At 48.2% G+C, this 18,071-nt stretch overlaps 1 protein-coding gene across 2 annotated transcripts in view; it reads right to left on the bottom strand.

Moving 5' to 3' along the window:
* NCKIPSD (NCK interacting protein with SH3 domain) overlaps positions 1-18,071 on the bottom strand; it is a 328,023-nt gene that overhangs the window by 35,441 nt on the left and 274,511 nt on the right. For both annotated transcript variants that reach the window (XM_069206217.1, XM_069206218.1), the window contains exons 9-10: positions 15,451-15,531; positions 7,365-7,493 (exon numbers count right to left, since the gene is read on the bottom strand). In XM_069206217.1, coding sequence (XP_069062318.1) covers positions 7,365-7,493; positions 15,451-15,531 — 210 coding nt within the window. The remainder of the gene's footprint in view (positions 1-7,364; positions 7,494-15,450; positions 15,532-18,071) is intronic.

Below are 18,071 nucleotides of genomic sequence, written 5' to 3'. Positions count from 1 at the left end.
GTCTCCTAGTTCAGCCTAAGCTGCTCTGCTAAGCTACCATTATCTATCAGCCTAAGCTGCTAGACACCCTATACACTAATAAGGGATAACTGGGCCTGGTGCAAGGTGCAAGTACCCCTTGGTACTCACTACAAGCCAGTCCAGCCTCCTACATTGGTTGTGCAGTGGTGGGATAAGTGCTTGAGACTGCTTACCACTCTTGTCATTGTACTTTTCATAAGAGAAAAATATACAAAACAAGGTCAGTGTATATACACATAGCCAAAAAGTTTTGCATTTCCTCTTTTCACTCTTTTCTAAGTGCTGAAAAGTACTTCTAAACTTTCAAAAAGTTCTTAAAAGTTTAAAAAGTGTTTTTCTGTCTTTCCAAAAAGTTCTGAAAACTTTTTTCTCTTTGTCTATCACTTTAACTCTCTCAAAAAAATGTCTGGCACAGGAAAAAATGTTGAACTGTCCAAACTTGCATATGATCACCTTAGCTGGAAAGGAGCAAGGAGTCTCTGCATAGAGAGAGGTTTGAGTGTAGGGAAGAATCCTTCCTTAGAACTGTTAATTAATATCCTTAGAGTACAGGATAAGGCCATAAGTGCCCAATCTGTAGAAAAAGTAGCTAATGGTTCTCAATCTGATCCAGGGACTCCCCCAGGAAAAGGTTCAGGAAAGAAACTTCACAGCCTGCCCATTACTAGACAGTCTAGCATAGTTGGTACAGAGGTTGAATCACACCATACTGATGGTGTGCTCTCACATTATGCTGGTAGCCAAGCTGTTAGGGTGCCCTCTGTAAGGGACAGGTCTCCTTCTGTTCATTCCCATCATACCTCTGTATCTAGAAATGTCCCTCCCACCCACCCTGATGACAGATTGTTGGAAAGGGAGCTCAATAGATTGAGAGTGGAACAAACCAGACTGAAGCTCAAGAAGCAACAGCTGGATTTGGATAGACAGTCTTTAGAAATAGAGAGGGAAAGACAGAAGTTGGGTTTAGATACCCATGGTGGCAGCAGCAGTATTCCCCATAGTCATCCTGCAAAAGAGCATGATTCCAGGAATCTGCACAAGATAGTTCCCCCTTATAAGGAGGGGGATGACATTAACAAGTGGTTTGCTGCACTTGAGAGGGCCTGTGCTGTACAGGATGTCCCTCAAAAGCAGTGGGCTGCTATCCTATGGCTATCATTTAGTGGAAAAGGTAGGGATAGGCTCCTTACTGTAAAAGAAAATGATGCTAATAATTTCCAAGTTCTTAAGAATGCACTCCTGGATGGTTATGGCTTAACCACTGAACAGTACAGGATAAAGTTCAGAGAGACCAAAAAGGAGTCTTCACAAGACTGGGTTGATTTCATTGACCAGGCAGTGAAGGCCTTGGAGGGGTGGTTACATGGCAGTAAAGTTACTGATTATGAAAGCCTGTATAACACAATCCTGAGAGAGCATATACTTAATAATTGTGTGTCTGATTTGTTGCACCAGTACCTGGTAGACTCTGATCTGACCTCTCCCCAAGAATTGGGAAAGAAGGCAGACAAATGGGTCAGAACAAGGGTGAACAGGAAAGTTCATACAGGGGGTGACAAAGATGGCAATAAGAAGAAAGATGGTGAAAAATCTCAAGATAAGCATGGGGATAAGGGTAAAACCAAAGATCCCACTTCAAATCTTAAACACTCTTCAGAGGGTGGGGATAAAACAAATTCTTCCTCTTCTTCCCAACCTGCACACATTAAAAAGCCTTGGTGCTTTGTGTGTAAAAACAGAGGCCATAGGCCAGGGGATAAGTCCTGTCCAGGTAAACCCCCTGAGCCTACCACCACTAATACATCAAGCTCTAGTGCCCCTAGCAGTAGTGGTACTAGTGGTGGGACTGCTGGCAACAGTCAAGCAAAGGGTGTAGTTGGGTTCACTTATGGGTCCATAGTGGAAACTGATGTAATCAGTCCCAAGACAGTTTCTGTCACACCTAGTGGCACTGGCCTTGCCACACTGGCTGCTTGTCCCCTTACAATGGATAAGTACAGGCAGACAGTTTCAATAAATGGTGTTGAGGCCTTGGCCTACAGGGACACAGGTGCCAGTTTCACTTTGGTGACTGAAAACCTAGTGCCTCCTGAACAACACATCATTGGACAACAGTATAAGATTATTGATGTCCATAACTCCACTAAGTTTCTTCCCTTAGCTATAATTCAGTTTAGTTGGGGTGGAGTTACTGGCCCTAAGCAGGTGGTGGTATCACCTAGCTTACCTGTAGACTGTCTCTTAGGTAATGACCTAGAGGCCTCAGGTTGGGCTGATGTAGAGTTTTATGCCCATGCAGCCATGCTGGGCATCCCTGAGGAATTGTTCCCTCTCATTTCAAGTGAAATGAAAAAGCAAAGGAGAGAAGGCCTGAAAACTCAGGATCCCTCTCCATCAACAGGTAAAAAGGGTATCACAGTATCCCCTAACCACCCTACCATTCAGGATACTATTCCTGTGGTGGGAGAAACCTCTCCTGGGGTGGCACCTGTTCCAAGGGAATCATCAGCTGGCAAAGCTGGACTCCCTGAGGTGGAAGTACCTCTCTGTGGGATAACTAGCATTGGTGAGAAAAAGAGCACCATTTTAGTTAACATGGAGCATCCCTCCAACCCTCCCAGAGAAACTTTAGTGCAGAAACTCTGCACTGCCTCACAACACTTAGGACAGCATCCCTGCCCTAGTGTGGAGCTGATAGGACAGCATCCCTGCCCTGCTCCAACCCAAGAGAAACAGCATCCCTGTTCTCTCTTCCAGCCATATGGACAAAGTTTTTTCCCAGCTATGGCTTTTCTGAGACAGCATCCCTGTCTGGCATTTCCATCACTACAAATAGGTTCAGTGGACAATTCCCACTGCTCTAAACTAAAACTTACTGATAGAAACTCTGAAAATACATCTTCACATTGTTGCTTAGCTAAAAAACTTCAAACAGGGTGGTTTACATCCCCACAGGGAAGTAACCATATAGTGGATGATAAAGGGAGTAACCAGTCTATTGCAGAGCTACTCTCTACTTATCACCACTTAGACAATAAAGTCTCAACTGGCCAAGGTTAGCCTTATTGTCCTTCGTTTGGGGGGGGGGTTGTGTGAGAAGGTAGCCTCTTTCTAGCCTTGTTACCCCCACTTTTGGCCTGTTTGTGAGTGTATGTCAGGGTGTTTGTCACTGTTTTCACTGTCTCACTGGGATCCTGATAGCCAGGCCTCAGTGCTCATAGTGAAAACACTATGGTTTCAGTATGTTTGTTATGTGTCACTGGGATCCTGCTGGTCAGGACCCCAGTGCTCATAGGTTTGTGGCCTATATGTATGTGTCACTGGGACCCTGTCACACAGGGCCCCAGTGCTCATAGGTGTGCATGTATATGTTTCCTGTGTGGTGCCTAACTGTCTCACTGAGGCTCTGCTAACCAGAACCTCAGTGGTTATGCTCTCTCATTACTTTCAAATTGTCACTAACAGGCTAGTGACCATTTTTACCAATTTACATTGGCTTACTGGAACACCCTTATAATTCCCTAGTATATGGTACTAAGGTACCCAGGGTATTGGGGTTCCAGGAGATCCCTATGGGCTGCAGCATCTCTTTTGCCACCCATAGGGAGCTCTGAAAATTCTTACACAGGCCTGCCACTGCAGCCTGAGTGAAATAACGTCCACGTTATTTCACAGCCATTTTACACTGCACTTAAGTAACTTATAAGTCACCTATATGTCTAACCTTTACCTGGTAAAGGTTAGGTGCAAAGTTACTTAGTGTGAGGGCACCCTGGCACTAGCCAAGGTGCCCCCACATTGTTCAGAGCCAATTCACTGAACTTTGTGAGTGCGGGGACACCATTACACGCGTGCACTACATATAGGTCACTACCTATATGTAGCTTCACCATGGTAACTCCGAATATGGCCATGTAACATGTCTATGATCATGGAATTGCCCCCTCTATGCCATCCTGGCATTTTTGGTACAATTCCATGATCCCAGTGGTCTGTAGCACAGACCCTGGTACTGCCAGACTGCCCTTCCTGGGGTTTCACTGCAGCTGCTGCTGCTGCCAACCCCTCAGACAGGCAGCTGCCCTCCTGGGGTCCAGCCAGGCCTGGCCCAGGATGGCAGAACAAAGAACTTCCTCTGAGAGAGGGTGTGACACCCTCTCCCTTTGGAAAATGGTGTGAAGGCAGGGGAGGAGTAGCCTCCCCCAGCCTCTGGAAATGCTTTGTTGGGCACAGATGTGCCCAATTCTGCATAAGCCAGTCTACACTGGTTCAGGGACCCCTTAGCCCCTGCTCTGGCGCGAAACTGGACAAAGGAAAGGGGAGTGACCACTCCCCTGACCTGCACCTCCCCTGGGAGGTGTCCAGAGCTCCTCCAGTGTGCTCCAGACCTCTGCCATCTTGGAAACAGAGGTGCTGCTGGCACACTGGACTGCTCTGAGTGGCCAGTGCCACCAGGTGACGTCAGAGACTCCTTGTGATAGGCTCCTTCAGGTGTTAGTAGCCTCTCCTCTCTCCTAGGTAGCCAAACCCTCTTTTCTGGCTATTTAGGGTCTCTGTCTCTGGGGAAACTTTAGATAACGAATGCATGAGCTCAGCCGAGTTCCTCTGCATCTCCCTCTTCACCTTCTGATAAGGAATCGACCGCTGACCGCGCTGGAAGCCTGCAAACCTGCAACATAGTAGCAAAGACGACTACTGCAACTCTGTAACGCTGATCCTGCCGCCCTCTCGACTGTTTTCCTGCTTGTGCATGCTGTGGGGGTAGTCTGCCTCCTCTCTGCACCAGAAGCTCCGAAGAAATCTCCCGTGGGTCGACGGAATCTTCCCCCTGCAACCGCAGGCACCAAAAAGCTGCATTACCGGTCCCTTGGGTCTCCTCTCAGCACGACGAGCGAGGTCCCTCGAATCCAGCGACACCGTCCAAGTGACCCCCACAGTCCAGTGACTCTTCAGCCCAAGTTTGGTGGAGGTAAGTCCTTGCCTCACCTCGCTGGGCTGCATTGCTGGGAACCGCGACTTTGCAAGCTACTCCGGCCCCTGTGCACTTCCGGCGGAAATCCTTCGTGCACAGCCAAGCCTGGGTCCACGGCACTCTAACCTGCATTGCACGACTTTCTAAGTTGGTCTCCGGCGACGTGGGACTCCTTTGTGCAACTTCGGCGAGCACCGTTTCACGCATCCTCGTAGTGCCTGTTTCTGGCACTTCTCCGGGTGCTACCTGCTTCAGTGAGGGCTCTTTGTCTTGCTCGACGTCCCCTCTCTCTGCAGGTCCAATTTGCGACCTCCTGGTCCCTCCTGGGCCCCAGCAGCGTCCAAAAACGCCAAACGCACGATTTGCGTGTAGCAAGGCTTGTTGGCGTCCATCCGGCGGGAAAACACTTCTGGCCGACTCTCCAAGGCGTGGGGGATCCATCCTCCAAAGGGGAAGTCTCTAGCCCTTGTCGTTCCTGCAGTATTCACAGTTCTTCACCCTAGTAAGAGCTTCTTTGCACCAACCGCTGGCATTTCTTGGGCATCTGCCCATCTCCGAGTTGCTTGTGACTTTTGGACTTGGTCCCCTTGTTCCACAGGTACCCTCAGTCAGGAATCCATCGTTGTTGCATTGCTGATTTGTGTCTTCCTTGCATTTTCCCTCTAACACGACTATTTTGTCCTTAGGGGAACTTTAGTGTACTTTGCACTCACTTTTCAGGGTCTTGGGGAGGGTTATTTTTCTAACTCTCACTATTTTCTAATAGTCCCAGCGACCCTCTACAAGGTCACATAGGTTTGGGGTCCATTCGTGGTTCGCATTCCACTTTTGGAGTATATGGTTTGTGTTGCCCCTATCCCTATGTTTCCCCATTGCATCCTATTGTAACTATACATTGTTTGCACTGTTTTCTAAGACTATACTGCATATTTTTGCTATTGTGTATATATATCTTGTGTATATTTCCTATCCTCTCACTGAGGGTACACTCTAAGATACTTTGGCATATTGTCATAAAAATAAAGTACCTTTATTTTTAGTATAACTGTGTATTGTGTTTTCTTATGACATTGTGCATATGACACTAAGTGGTACTGTAGTAGCTTCACACGTCTCCTAGTTCAGCCTAAGCTGCTCTGCTAAGCTACCATTATCTATCAGCCTAAGCTGCTAGACACCCTATACACTAATAAGGGATAACTGGGCCTGGTGCAAGGTGCAAGTACCCCTTGGTACTCACTACAAGCCAGTCCAGCCTCCTACAGGAGGGTAAGGCGGTACATGAGGACGGGGAGGGTAAGGCGGTACATGAGGACGGGGAGGGTAAAGGGGTAAGTGAGGAAGAGAAGGGTAAGGCGGTAAGGGAGGACAGGGAGGGTAAGGAGGTACGTGAGGACAGGGAGGGTAAGGGGGTACGTGAGGACAGGGAGGGTAAGGGGGTACGTGAGGACAGGGAGGGTAAGGGGGTACGTGAGGATGGGGAGGGTAAGGGGGTACGTGAGGACGGGTAGGGTAAGGGGGTACGTGAGGACGGGTAGGGTAAGGGGGTACGTGAGGATGTGGAGGGTAAGGTGGTACGCGAGGACAAAGAGGGTAAGGCGGTGCGCGAGGACAGGGAGGGTAAGGAGGTACGTGAGGACAGGGAGGGTAAGGCGGTACGTGAGGACAGGGAGGGTAAGGCGGTACGAGAGGACGGGGAGGGTAAGGCGGTACGAGAGGACGGGGAGGGTAAGGAGGTACGTGAGGATGAGGAGGGTAAGGAAGGACGGGGAGGGTAAGGAGGTACGTGAGGATGGAGAGGGTAGGGCAGTACGTGAGGATGGAGAGGGTAGGGCAGTACGTGAGGATGGGGAGGGTAAGGCAGTACATGAGGACGGGGAGGGTAAGGCAGTACGTGAGGACGGGGAGGGTAAGGCGGTACGTGAGGACGGGGAGGGTAAGGCGGTACCTGAGGACGGGGAGGGTAAGGCGGTACGTGAGGACGGGGAGGGTAAGGCGGTACGTGAGGACGGGGAGGGTAAGGAGGTAAGGGAGGACGGGGAGGGTAAGTAGGTACTTGAGGACGGGGAGGGTAAGGCGGTATGTGAGGACGGGGTAAGGCGGTACACGAGGACGATGGAGGGTAAGGGGGTGAAGACGGGGAGAGTAAGGGGGTATGTGAGGACAGGGAGAGTAAGGGGGTACGTGAGGACGGGAAGGATAAGGGGGTACGTGAGGACTGGAAGGGTAAGGGGGTAAGTGAGGACAAGGAGGGTAAGGCGGTAAGGGAGGACGAGGAGGGTAAGGCGGTAAGGGAGGACGGGGAGGGTAGGGAGGTACGTAAAAACGGGGAGGGTAAGGGGAAACGTGAAGGCGAGGCGGCGAGGCCTACCTGGCATGTGCAGATTGAAGGCCAGCAGCACGTTGACGAAGAGGTCGGGGAGCTGGTCTGTGGTGTCCGAAGGTAAGCCGTCCTCGATCACATCCAGCAGGAACTGGATGAAGTGTGAGTTCAGGTGCTCTGTCCCCACCCAGGAAGAAAGCAAAGGTTAGATGTGGCTCCTCCAACTACTTCAAAAGGTTAGATGTGAGCACAGTCAATGAACCACCACTGGTCTACTACTGTTACCAGCTATTACCACCAGTTACAGGCCTTACTCTCAGGGTGCACTGTGGTTACAAACATGGAGCAACAAAAATATGGAGTTATTTAAACAATTATCAATAATATCGAGCATGTGAACACATGATGAAGGGGCAATGTGCTGGGTCCAGGAAGGAATGGAGAGAGGCCCCAATGAGAGACAGGGGGAGAAGGTGCAATGTGCTGGGTCTAGGAAGGAAGGAGGAGATGCCCTAATGAGGAACAGGGAGAAGGGGCAATGTGCTGGGTCCAGGAAGGGAGGACAGGGGGTGGAGGGGCAATGTGCCAGTATAGCAGGACAAGAGTCTCCACTGAGGGGCAGACAGGGACTGGGCAATAAGCAAGGAACAGCAGACTGGGAAGAGATGCTCCAACAAGAGGGAGGGGTGAAGGGCAATATGCAAGGACCAGGAGATAAGAAAGAAAGGCTTCAACAAGGAACAGACAGTGAAGGGGCAACATGCCTGGGACCAGGAGGGAAGGAATAAAGAGGCTCCAACGCGGGGCAGGTGGAGAATGGGCAATGTGTCTGGAAAAGGCAAACAAAGGAGAGCCTCTGGTAGGATTGGGCAGAGAAGGGCAATGTTCCGGGTACCAGGAGGGATGCAGCAGAGCCTCTGAAGTGGTGTTAGGAGAGAAAAGGCAATGTTCTGGGTACCAGGAGGGATGAAGAACAAATTACTTACCTTCAGTGACGTCTTATCTGGTAGAGACACAGACTAGACGCAGATTCGTTAACTTAGAATTCTCCCCAGGTGCCAGACTGGATCCGAAAACTTTTCCTCAGCAGTACCTTTGTGCATCAGTAGAGGGCGTCGATCAACTCTGTAGCGACGTCGCCAATGGACATGATGTCAGCAGAGTCCATATAGTTCCCTCCACTGACGAGCTGACGTCAATTTCTTCTGTGACTAGAATCCGCCCAACAACGCGGAGCCACATAGAAACTGGCAGTGAACAGTATATATGCCAACCAGGCTGGAAAAAATATGATGTTATACTCACAATAATGAAAATACAACATAGCGTACCCCAAGTGAGACGGAAGAGAACACAGTTCACAAGCGGGGAGGATGGGTGGGTCGATAAGGAATCTGAGGCTAGTCTGTGTCTCTACCAGATAAGGGGTTACCAAAGGTAAGTAACTTGTTCATCGGATAGAGACAACTCACTGCAGATTCCTTATCTTAAATTAGATACCAAAGCAATATCAACCCAGGAGGAGGGTTGCGAATGAATCTCACCAGTCTCATGATCAACAACCTGGCAATGAAGAGGACGTAGGCCAGGCACAAGACCCACACGGTAAGAAGATAATGCAAGCTACACACAAGGAATAGATAACCGATGTATCAACAAGGAATGTGATTGGTCATGGCTGGAAATGAATGTTCCTGAAAGGAACGTGGTAGTGACCACAACAAGTGAAGCAGGCAGAGTTGCCAATAGTTAACAGAGTGAAAGAGGGGTAAAGATGTCCAATGAACTGTGAGAAAGGCACGTAACACTCATCAAGGGATAACGTGTCGAGATTAGACTGAGAAGAAGTCGTAGGTAACAATGTTGGGACCAGAAGGACTAGAGTAAACATGCTACGGACAGCTGTATCGCGTTGAAATAGAGTAAACAGAAAGACATGAAGCTCTGAAGGAAAGCAACAGAACACCAAGAGGTGTGCAAAAACAACAGGAATGGCTGACCTAGGATGACTAGGAGAAACCAGCTCGAGAACCCCACAGAATGACAGACTTAGAGGGGCAAAAAATGTCGAGACCCAAAATGTGCAGAGAGCACATGTACACTATAGACAAAACAGAACACCGTAGGCTGGCGGGTACTAGAACCCTATAGTGGAAATGGTATGGCATTAAGGTTAAATAACCTGATGTCACCTTGTGCTCATAATGCAATGAAATAACAAATGCAGCCACCAAGGGTAACGGAAGGCGGAATAACTATCCGCTGAAAAAGGCCGACAGAACTGTGCAGCACAGAACAGAACGCAAGCAAACACTCTGAGACGGGAGGAGCAAGCAATGGAAGAAATCCATTGAAGAGGAAGTGAAACAGCTGAGGAAAACTTGAAGCAAAAAAATAAAGGGGAATAGGTCAATAGACAGACCTGGAATAGAACCCCATGTCTTACAGTGAGAATACGTGACCGTGACCATGAGGTCATGGGAATTTCGTAGGTTGAGGACAACAGGTGATGCTGAAGATCAGCATAACAAGGCAATCTCGCTAATGGACCAAAGTAATTGACCTTAGAAAACAATAAGGTTGAAAAGAAAGACACCTAGTGAACAGAGAAAAAACCTTCTCACCACTGAGCTAAATAACATGCAATGCCAGGGGAGGAAGCGTAGGAAAAGTACCTATAGAGATGTGAACTTGTAAGAAAGAAACACATATCAAGGGAAAAAAAACTCTCAAAGGAGTGTGCAACAGGTCAAAGTAACAGACCAGATGACAAACACCCAACAAATCCATTGTACATGGAAAGAATACAGGCAACGGTAATACATACACATATATATATATATATTGAGAGTGCATGTTGGTATACATCATAAAGCAATAATTGTGGACAATGGAAAAAATAGGAAGTCTATGGACAAAGCCGTAGATGAGTGAAATGAAGAAATGGTGTGAAAATGTCGAGAGATACGCAGAGAATTACATACAATCAAGAATGTGACTTCGCAGCATAGGATAAAGAGATAAAAGGGGGGATGTGTGTAGAGACACACCTAGACATAACCTTCATCATCCAGTGTGAAGGACTGTGATCATCACCACCACACCATGTTGAGTACAAGCATCCCAAGCAATGTCCGTAAAGGAACTTCTATACTGGACATGGGTTGTACAGAATAGGAATATATGAGCATAGGGTAATCAAGTCAAGTGATTTAATGTGTTCCTTTTTATTTTTTTAAACAAAACCATGTGCCACAGGTATGTGACACACTGTTACCTTCAAAGATGAGAGGAAGGTGAAAATAATAATAAGAATCCTCAAAGGCCACCAAATGTGGTCCTGAAGGCGGAAAAGTGGATAAAGATATAACAGAAAAGGAATCCAATATAAATCCCATGGAAACATGGAAGAAAAGACCTCCTGTAGAAGAAAGAAGGAATGCAGCGCTGATTGAGAGCAATCCTAAAATATTTAGGAAATACATTTCTTCCGTAGGAATACAAAGAAAGGTCCCAACAGGAAACAAGAGGGAGAAAAAAGTAGCAAATACTTTACACCAAAATGCTCAAAAGAGCCATGGATAAACCCAATATCCACAAAAAACAGAGATTGTATGCGACCTGACAAAAGGTAGAAATGAGGAGAGGCAGACTTGGCCTGAAATGACAACAAAAAGAGAACCACCACGCGTGGTAAGAAATGAACCAAGATGCGTGGAGTCGATCCACTGCTTTAGGAGGTCATGTGATAATAAAGGCTCATGACCATGCCCCTGAGGTAGAGCACCCGCTCTATGCGGCTATAAAACCGCAGAATTTAAACGGTGAGCAGCACCACAATTACAAGCGGAAAAGTCCACCACATAAGGTGCTATGTTGTGAGAACAATGAACCTGCAACAAGCAGGAGCACACGCTGGCGGTAAACGGAAGTCCAGAGGACCACGTCCAGTGTGAGAAACAACAGAACTGCCAAAGGTGTGCAAGCACAGAAACACACCCGCAAGGAGCTCGGAAACATAACACATCTTACAAGTGTGTAGGTGTCCGGACTGAACTCAGAGGAGAATGTAGCATCAGTTCCCGCAATGAGAATCTCGGAAGCGCATAAAGACTAATCTGCATGTATGCCAAAAAGAGACTTGCCATCAAATGGCATGTCAAGCAATGAATTCCTCACAGGAGCTGAAAAATGTGAAGGTCTTAGCCAAGCCCTTCGTCGTGGTGCAACCGATGCAGCCATTAGCGACCAATGGAATCGGTGGTGTCCATACCAGACAGAACCGTGAGCTTGGCTGCCTGCTGACCATCCCTTAATAAGGGCATAAGAACAGACGAGCTTCCTCGGATAGAGAAGGTAAAAAACACTCCACTGAATCGAATAGAAAATGGGATCATGAGGCAGCACACGAGGGGTGTTAGTGGAACGTAGGGCAGAGCTAGAGGAGGCGAACATCCTTCTAACAGAAGCATCAAGCTGTCTGGCTTCCCGCTCTGGTGGGGCAGGAGGAATTTGCGTCGCATCATGTGCTGCTAAAGCAGTCTGCACCACAAAACTCTGAGTTGCCAGGTGGCGGAGAAGGCATAACGGATCTTCGGGTGCTGGCCGGTGTCTATGGGAGATAGTACGCTCCACTGGGGGAGCGGAAACTGGCTGGGTCCAAACACCCAAGAGGATGCCATAGAGAGGCTCACAATATGGGAGGATCGCTTGCTTAGAAGACTGATCGGGATGTAAATCCAGTAACGGATCCGTTGACAACTGCACAAGAGGAAGCTGGAAGTCCAACACTTCTGCCACCCGTTTCAGCACATCTGCGAAAGGAGAACTTGCCTCAGTCGCCAAACCAGGGGACAAACCAAGAGACAAGATGAGGCTGGATGCCGGCAATGAATCAAGGCCCCTTGCACTGGCTAAGTCAAGCAACCAATCCGTTTGTGAAAGTGGAATGGGGCCTGAAAAGGAGGCTGTGGATGTGCAGGAACCTCTGAAGGAGGAATAACACGGTCAAGCCCTGTAAGAACATCCACATTTAATGGCGCCGCTGCCGGCGTCGGTCAAAGTCGACAGGGTGAAGCCTCCTCAGAAATGATGTTGTCCGACTCTGGAGAAAGAACAAGAGGGGTGTCGACCAAGCCACAATTGCCATGGACGGTGTCAGCAGAACAGGATCAGGTGCAGTTGATGGTGGCTGCAGGAAGCTGCAGATCAGCGCAGATCCGACTCTGGAATCAAAGTCAGATCGAAGCCGATCAGAGTCAAAGTCGAGGGGCTGAACGGGCACACAGGACAAAGCCGCTGGTGATGATCCAATCAGAGCACCTGCCACCTCCTTAGGGCCCGAAGGCGACCTAGAGGTAGGGGTAGTAGTCCTGCATTTGGGTCAGAGTCGCCCTGGCTTCGGGTTAGTGCGGAAGGGAAGGGTTCGACTTGAGGGCAGACCACCTCAGATACTCTAGGAGAGGTGCATGGGGGCAGTGACGTCAAAGGACGAGACTTCGCCCGGGGACATTCACTTGAGGACACAGTTGGATGCGGAGATGTCGCAGGGGCTTTACGCGAACAACTTTGAGAGCGCTTTCTGGAACGTGAGGAAGAAGATGGACTCCATCGCCTCCGTGAGGAAGATTCTTCCGCCTGCGCCGTCAGGAGCTTCATTCGCCACTCCTGCAAGGACTTGGGCTTCAGTCAATGACAGGTGTCACAATTGTCGGCATTGTGGTGAGTGCCCTGACACCACAGACATACTGACTTTGGGTCCGTGTCTGACATCTGTCGAGCACAGGACCCACAGGACTTAAAGTCTGAAGGCATATACACTACTATATTACAAAAGAATAATCCCTGGAATAAGGGTGGAAGGCCCAAAGGAACTGCTTTTCCGGATCCGCGTTGCTGCGCGGAAAAGAAGAAACTGACGTCAGCACAATGGGGAAGGGCCTATATGGACTCCGCTGACGTCATGTCAGGGGACGCTACGGGGTCGATCGACACCCTCTACCGACACTCAGAGGTACTGAAGAGGAAAGGTTTCCAGATCTAGTCTGACGCCTGGGGAGAATTCTAAGATAAGGAATATGCGGCTAGTTGTCTCATCAGATGCAGGGGATCTGCAGTGGAGTAGGCAGAGAATGGACTATGTTATAGGTATCAGAACAGATGAAGAATCTTCCAAGAGGAAGAGGGCAAAGGAAGAGGGCAATGTGTCGGGTACCCGAAGGCATGCAGGAGAGGATCCTAAGAGAAGTGGACATAGAAAGGACAATGTGTTGGGTACCAGGAGGGATGAAGCTGGGGCTCTGAAGTGAAGTGGGCAGAGAAGGGGCCATCTTCTGGGGTATCAGGACAGATGGAGAAAAGGCATCAAAAAGGGGGGGGGGGGGGGGGAAGGGTAGAAACTTAGAAAGGGTAATACGCCGGGTATCTGGAGAGATGAAGCAGAGGCTCTAAAGGGGCGTGGTGAGGGAAGGGACTATGTTCTGGGGCGTCAGAACAGATGAAGAAGGAGCTTCAAAGGGGGAGTGGGTATAGAAAGGGCAATGTGTTCCATACCAGGAGGGATGAAGCAGAGGCTCTGAAGGGGAGTGGGCACAGAAAGGGACATACTGTGGAATACCAGGAGGCATGGGCTCAGAAGGGGAGTGAGTAGAGAAGGGGCAATGTTACGGGTACCTGAAGGGATGGAGGAGAGGCTCTGAAGTGGAGTAAACAGAGAAGGGACCTTGTTCTGACGAAGCTTAAAAGGGGAAGTGGGCAAAGAAAGGGCAAGGTGTCGGGTATCTGGAGGTATGGAGGAGAGACTTGTAAGAGAAGGAGCAAAATTCTGGGTACCAGAAAGGATGAAGCAGGTGCTCTGAAGACAAGTGGGCAGAGAAGGGACCATGTTCTGGGTATCAGAACAGATGAAGAAGCTTCAAAGGTGAAATGGGCATAGAAAGGCAATGTGTCGGGTACCCAGAGGTATGGAGGAAAGACTTCGAAGAGGAGTGAGCATAGAAGGAGCAATGTTCTGGGTAACAGGAGGGATGAAACAGGGGCTCTGAAGGGTAGTGAGAAGAGAAGGGACCTTGTTCTGCAAATCAGAACAGATGGAGGAGAAGCTTCGAAGGAGGAGTGGGAATACAAAGGGCAATGTGTCGGGTAGCCGGAGGTATGGAGGAGAGACTCCTAGCAGGAGTGGGCACAGAAAGAGCAACGTGTTGGGTCCCAGGAGGGATGACGTAGAGGCTCTGAAGGGGAGTGGGCAGAGAAGGGACCATGCTCTGTCATACCAGAAGGCATGGAGAAGGGGCTCTGAAGGGGAGTGGGTATAGAAGGGGCAATGTTCCGGGTGCTAGGAAAGATGGAGGACAGGCACGGAAGGACCATCCCAACACAGTAACAGTCCATTTTCACTCTCAGATCTGTATTTTTGCCTTTACACAGCGTTTCGCTATCAGCTAGGTCTGCGCTATACATTTTCTACACACATAAATAAATCTAACACACGAGTACACTTTGCTTCATCGCCTAATTAGGTGTTAGTTCAGGGTGTCCTTCCTTTATTTCTATATCCCTTCCCCTGACGTGGGCCATTAATGTAGTTCCTTAGCTTAAGCAATGTCTGCGCCCAGCAGAGTCTTTTCTTTACAACCACCAGTTGGTCCTAGCCTTTAAAGGCTTAGGCAAGACTTAATGCACTTACCTTGATGTAATCTGAAAAAATGCTAATTAAATACTTTTGTTCGGATGCTTACATTAAAATTGAGGCATGCAAGTTTCATCAAAACAGAATATATGAAAGTGACTGGTATTCATTGCAGACAGAGTACATTAGGCACCCTTGCGTCCTACATTAGATCATGAAAGCTCTCAGGATAAATTGGTGGGGCTATCATGGTAGGTCAACAGATGATCTTAGAGAATAAAGCTGTTGCATTTGTGTATTTTGTGACTTTCGCTCTCAGTTGGGACTACAAACGGATACTCATATACTGTAATGTGGTTACCCGCTTGGGACAGGCAACTGTGTTGTTAATGTATAAAAATGCAATAAAATGTTTCAATAAAACAATCATGAAAGCTCATCCTTCTTCTGACAAAAGAAATCCAAGTTCACAATACAAACAGAAAATAGGAGTGGTCAGGTGCTCACCGTAGTGGTGGTAGGGCAGCGGCTCTGCCATCGAGAAGGTCATCGCGAGCACCAAGGCCGAGTAGCACATCTTCTGATGCTCTGCAAGAGGAACACAAACCAAGAGATGGAGATCTGCACCAGAGAGGTGAAGGCCAATCCTAGGGATGGAGCAGGAAGGGTTCTTCTGTCAAGAGCGAGCCCTGTGGACTTCACCACAGCCCACTTTAGAAGGCTATGTAGACATAGTATTAGTCTTTAATGTAATTTGTTTCTGGAAAATGCTATGAACGCTGTATTCTTTATTTAATAGTACTCTATCACCAAATCAACAAACAAAGCTTCTGATAGGAAGAGAACTCATTCAAGACGATTAAGAATTGCATCTCGTCCACACCAGAATCTCATGTAGAATGTAACATAGAGATCAACAGCGTAACACAAAGAGAAAACAAGATCAACACACAGGAAACCCACGAAAGTACAGGCAACCACAACAATACATATTCCGCAACACACCAAAGTGTTCCAACCACAAGTCCCTCATCATTGTCTTGAAAGACCTGGCTTCCTCTGAGACACAGGATTATTTTTAAAGCAATGTGTATTTGCTTCAAGGCACTACAGGGCAGGGGCCCAGCTCAGTTATGAGACAGACTTAGAAGTTATACCCCTGGAAGAGCCCTTCGCTCAAGCTCTGAAACCTGGTCTGCACTAATAGGTTCAGAAAAGTACACCCAGGTGGCCGGACTTTCACAGTTAAAGCGGGTCAACCATGGAATTACCTGCCTCTGACCCTCAGAAGGTTGTCGGACTTGTTACAGTCCAGGAAAGCCTTGAAGACCTGGCTTATCCCTTAAACACTCTTCTGTCTCATCCTAAGTGCATTTATGCCTGTGGAATCAGTATCTGTTTTTAGTTTCTCAGCGGCAGGATTCCAGATTTTGTGACAGTCGAGTTTTATAAATGTCATAAATAAATTAATAATAAATTGCTAACCTCTCAATACTAGTCAACCCCTTAAGGGATACGTGCTGCGAAGACATCAATCCACTGAACATCATCAATGCCTTCCTCTTCCAAGGAACTCCCAGTCCTGGAGAGGGGTGGAGGGGAGGCGTGGCACAGAACTGGACGGTGCCTCCTCCTTCCCTCACCCATTGCCTCATCTGCTCTTCTTGTCCCATCCCTCACCGGACATCCACCCCAACACAAGGCTGTGCCCAATAACCCTCACAAGTCCCATAGGCGAGAACCAAAGCTAGTCAAATGATTCTGCTCCATCAAACACTTACCCATCGATCACCTCCAGAAGGACCTTAACATGCTTACACCCACCTGTGACCCCACCCGCCGATGTCAGCATCTGGCTGAGCACTGAAACAATCTACCCTCTTTGCACTCTCTATGGGTAAAACATGCCTACGTTGGTTTCACAGGAGGAGGTGAGACCAGCTCTACCCAACCAGACACCAGCAGGCTGGCACACTCGGGGTGAAAGTACCCAGCTCTTCTATGGTGCATCCAATTTTCCGATGGGCAACACCACATGCATCATTTTCTATTTTCGCAAACGCAGATTGTGAGTTCTATTTCGTTTAAAAATGTATTGGGGAGAATGCCCTAATGGTCCTCCAAAGAAGGGAAGGTTGACTTGTGAGGCACCTCTACAAAATGTATGTAAAACTACTGCCTTTTTATGGTCTGGCTTGACAGCTCCAGACAGTTATTTGAAAATCACCATGAAAGGGGCTTTGAGTCCGCTCATATTTTGGGAGCCAGGAGTACACATTTTTTTTAGCAGAAGTTGTGTACTTTCACAAAAACACAGGCCTCACCTTCACGCAGCTGTGATCATTTTGTGTTTTCATCTGGATGCATGTGCTCGAACTTTTAGTGGCAGGCACATTTCATTGCAATGCTATTTAAGTGTCTTAGAAAACTAGATAACTCATGCTGTTTTTTCTGCCTGGAGAACAGACGGGAGGAGTGGAGTCATTACCCTACATGGATGTTTAGGTCTGGCTTGACAATGCGACTGTCACCTGGTCTTTAAACCTACATTAATTCTTCTACAGCTCTTTGATTCCACACAAATACATATCCAGTCCCACGCTATTCACTTCACATTACATACAAAATTCCGGGAAGTCCAGGCCTACTGGCGTTGCCAATGCTTGCTCCTTTTCGTTAGGGAAGGTGGGGTGCAAAATCCATCACTTTGCCCAATGTTATTTACAGTTTTTCTCAAAATAGTACATTGAAACAACCAATGGGGTCACGTCATGCTCTTTTCAACTGTTCTGTGGAATTTAGCGCGTGCACTTACAATCCACCAGTCGCAACTGCAACGCAGCAAGCAGCGGGAGAGTGATATACCACAAGAAAGCAGCCTGACCGGAAGAAAAAGTAGCCAGGATGAATGTTGTTACTGTCCCATTGCAGGTTTGAGATGATTTTTGTGAGCCAGGATGAATGTTTTCACTGCCCCTTGCAGGCTGGAGATGATTTTTGTGAGCCAGGATGAATGTTTCCACTGCCCCTTGCAGGTTGGAGATGATTTTTGTGAGCCAGGATGAATGTTTTCACTGCCCCTTGCAGGTTGGAGATGATTTTTGTGAGCCAGGATGAATGTTTTCACT

The sequence above is a fragment of the Pleurodeles waltl genome, chromosome 9 (assembly GCF_031143425.1).
Source record: "Pleurodeles waltl isolate 20211129_DDA chromosome 9, aPleWal1.hap1.20221129, whole genome shotgun sequence".
Classification (NCBI taxonomy): domain Eukaryota; kingdom Metazoa; phylum Chordata; class Amphibia; order Caudata; family Salamandridae; genus Pleurodeles; species Pleurodeles waltl.
Note: the sequence above shows the minus strand (reverse complement) of the source record. Positions and strands in the feature narration are given on the sequence as shown.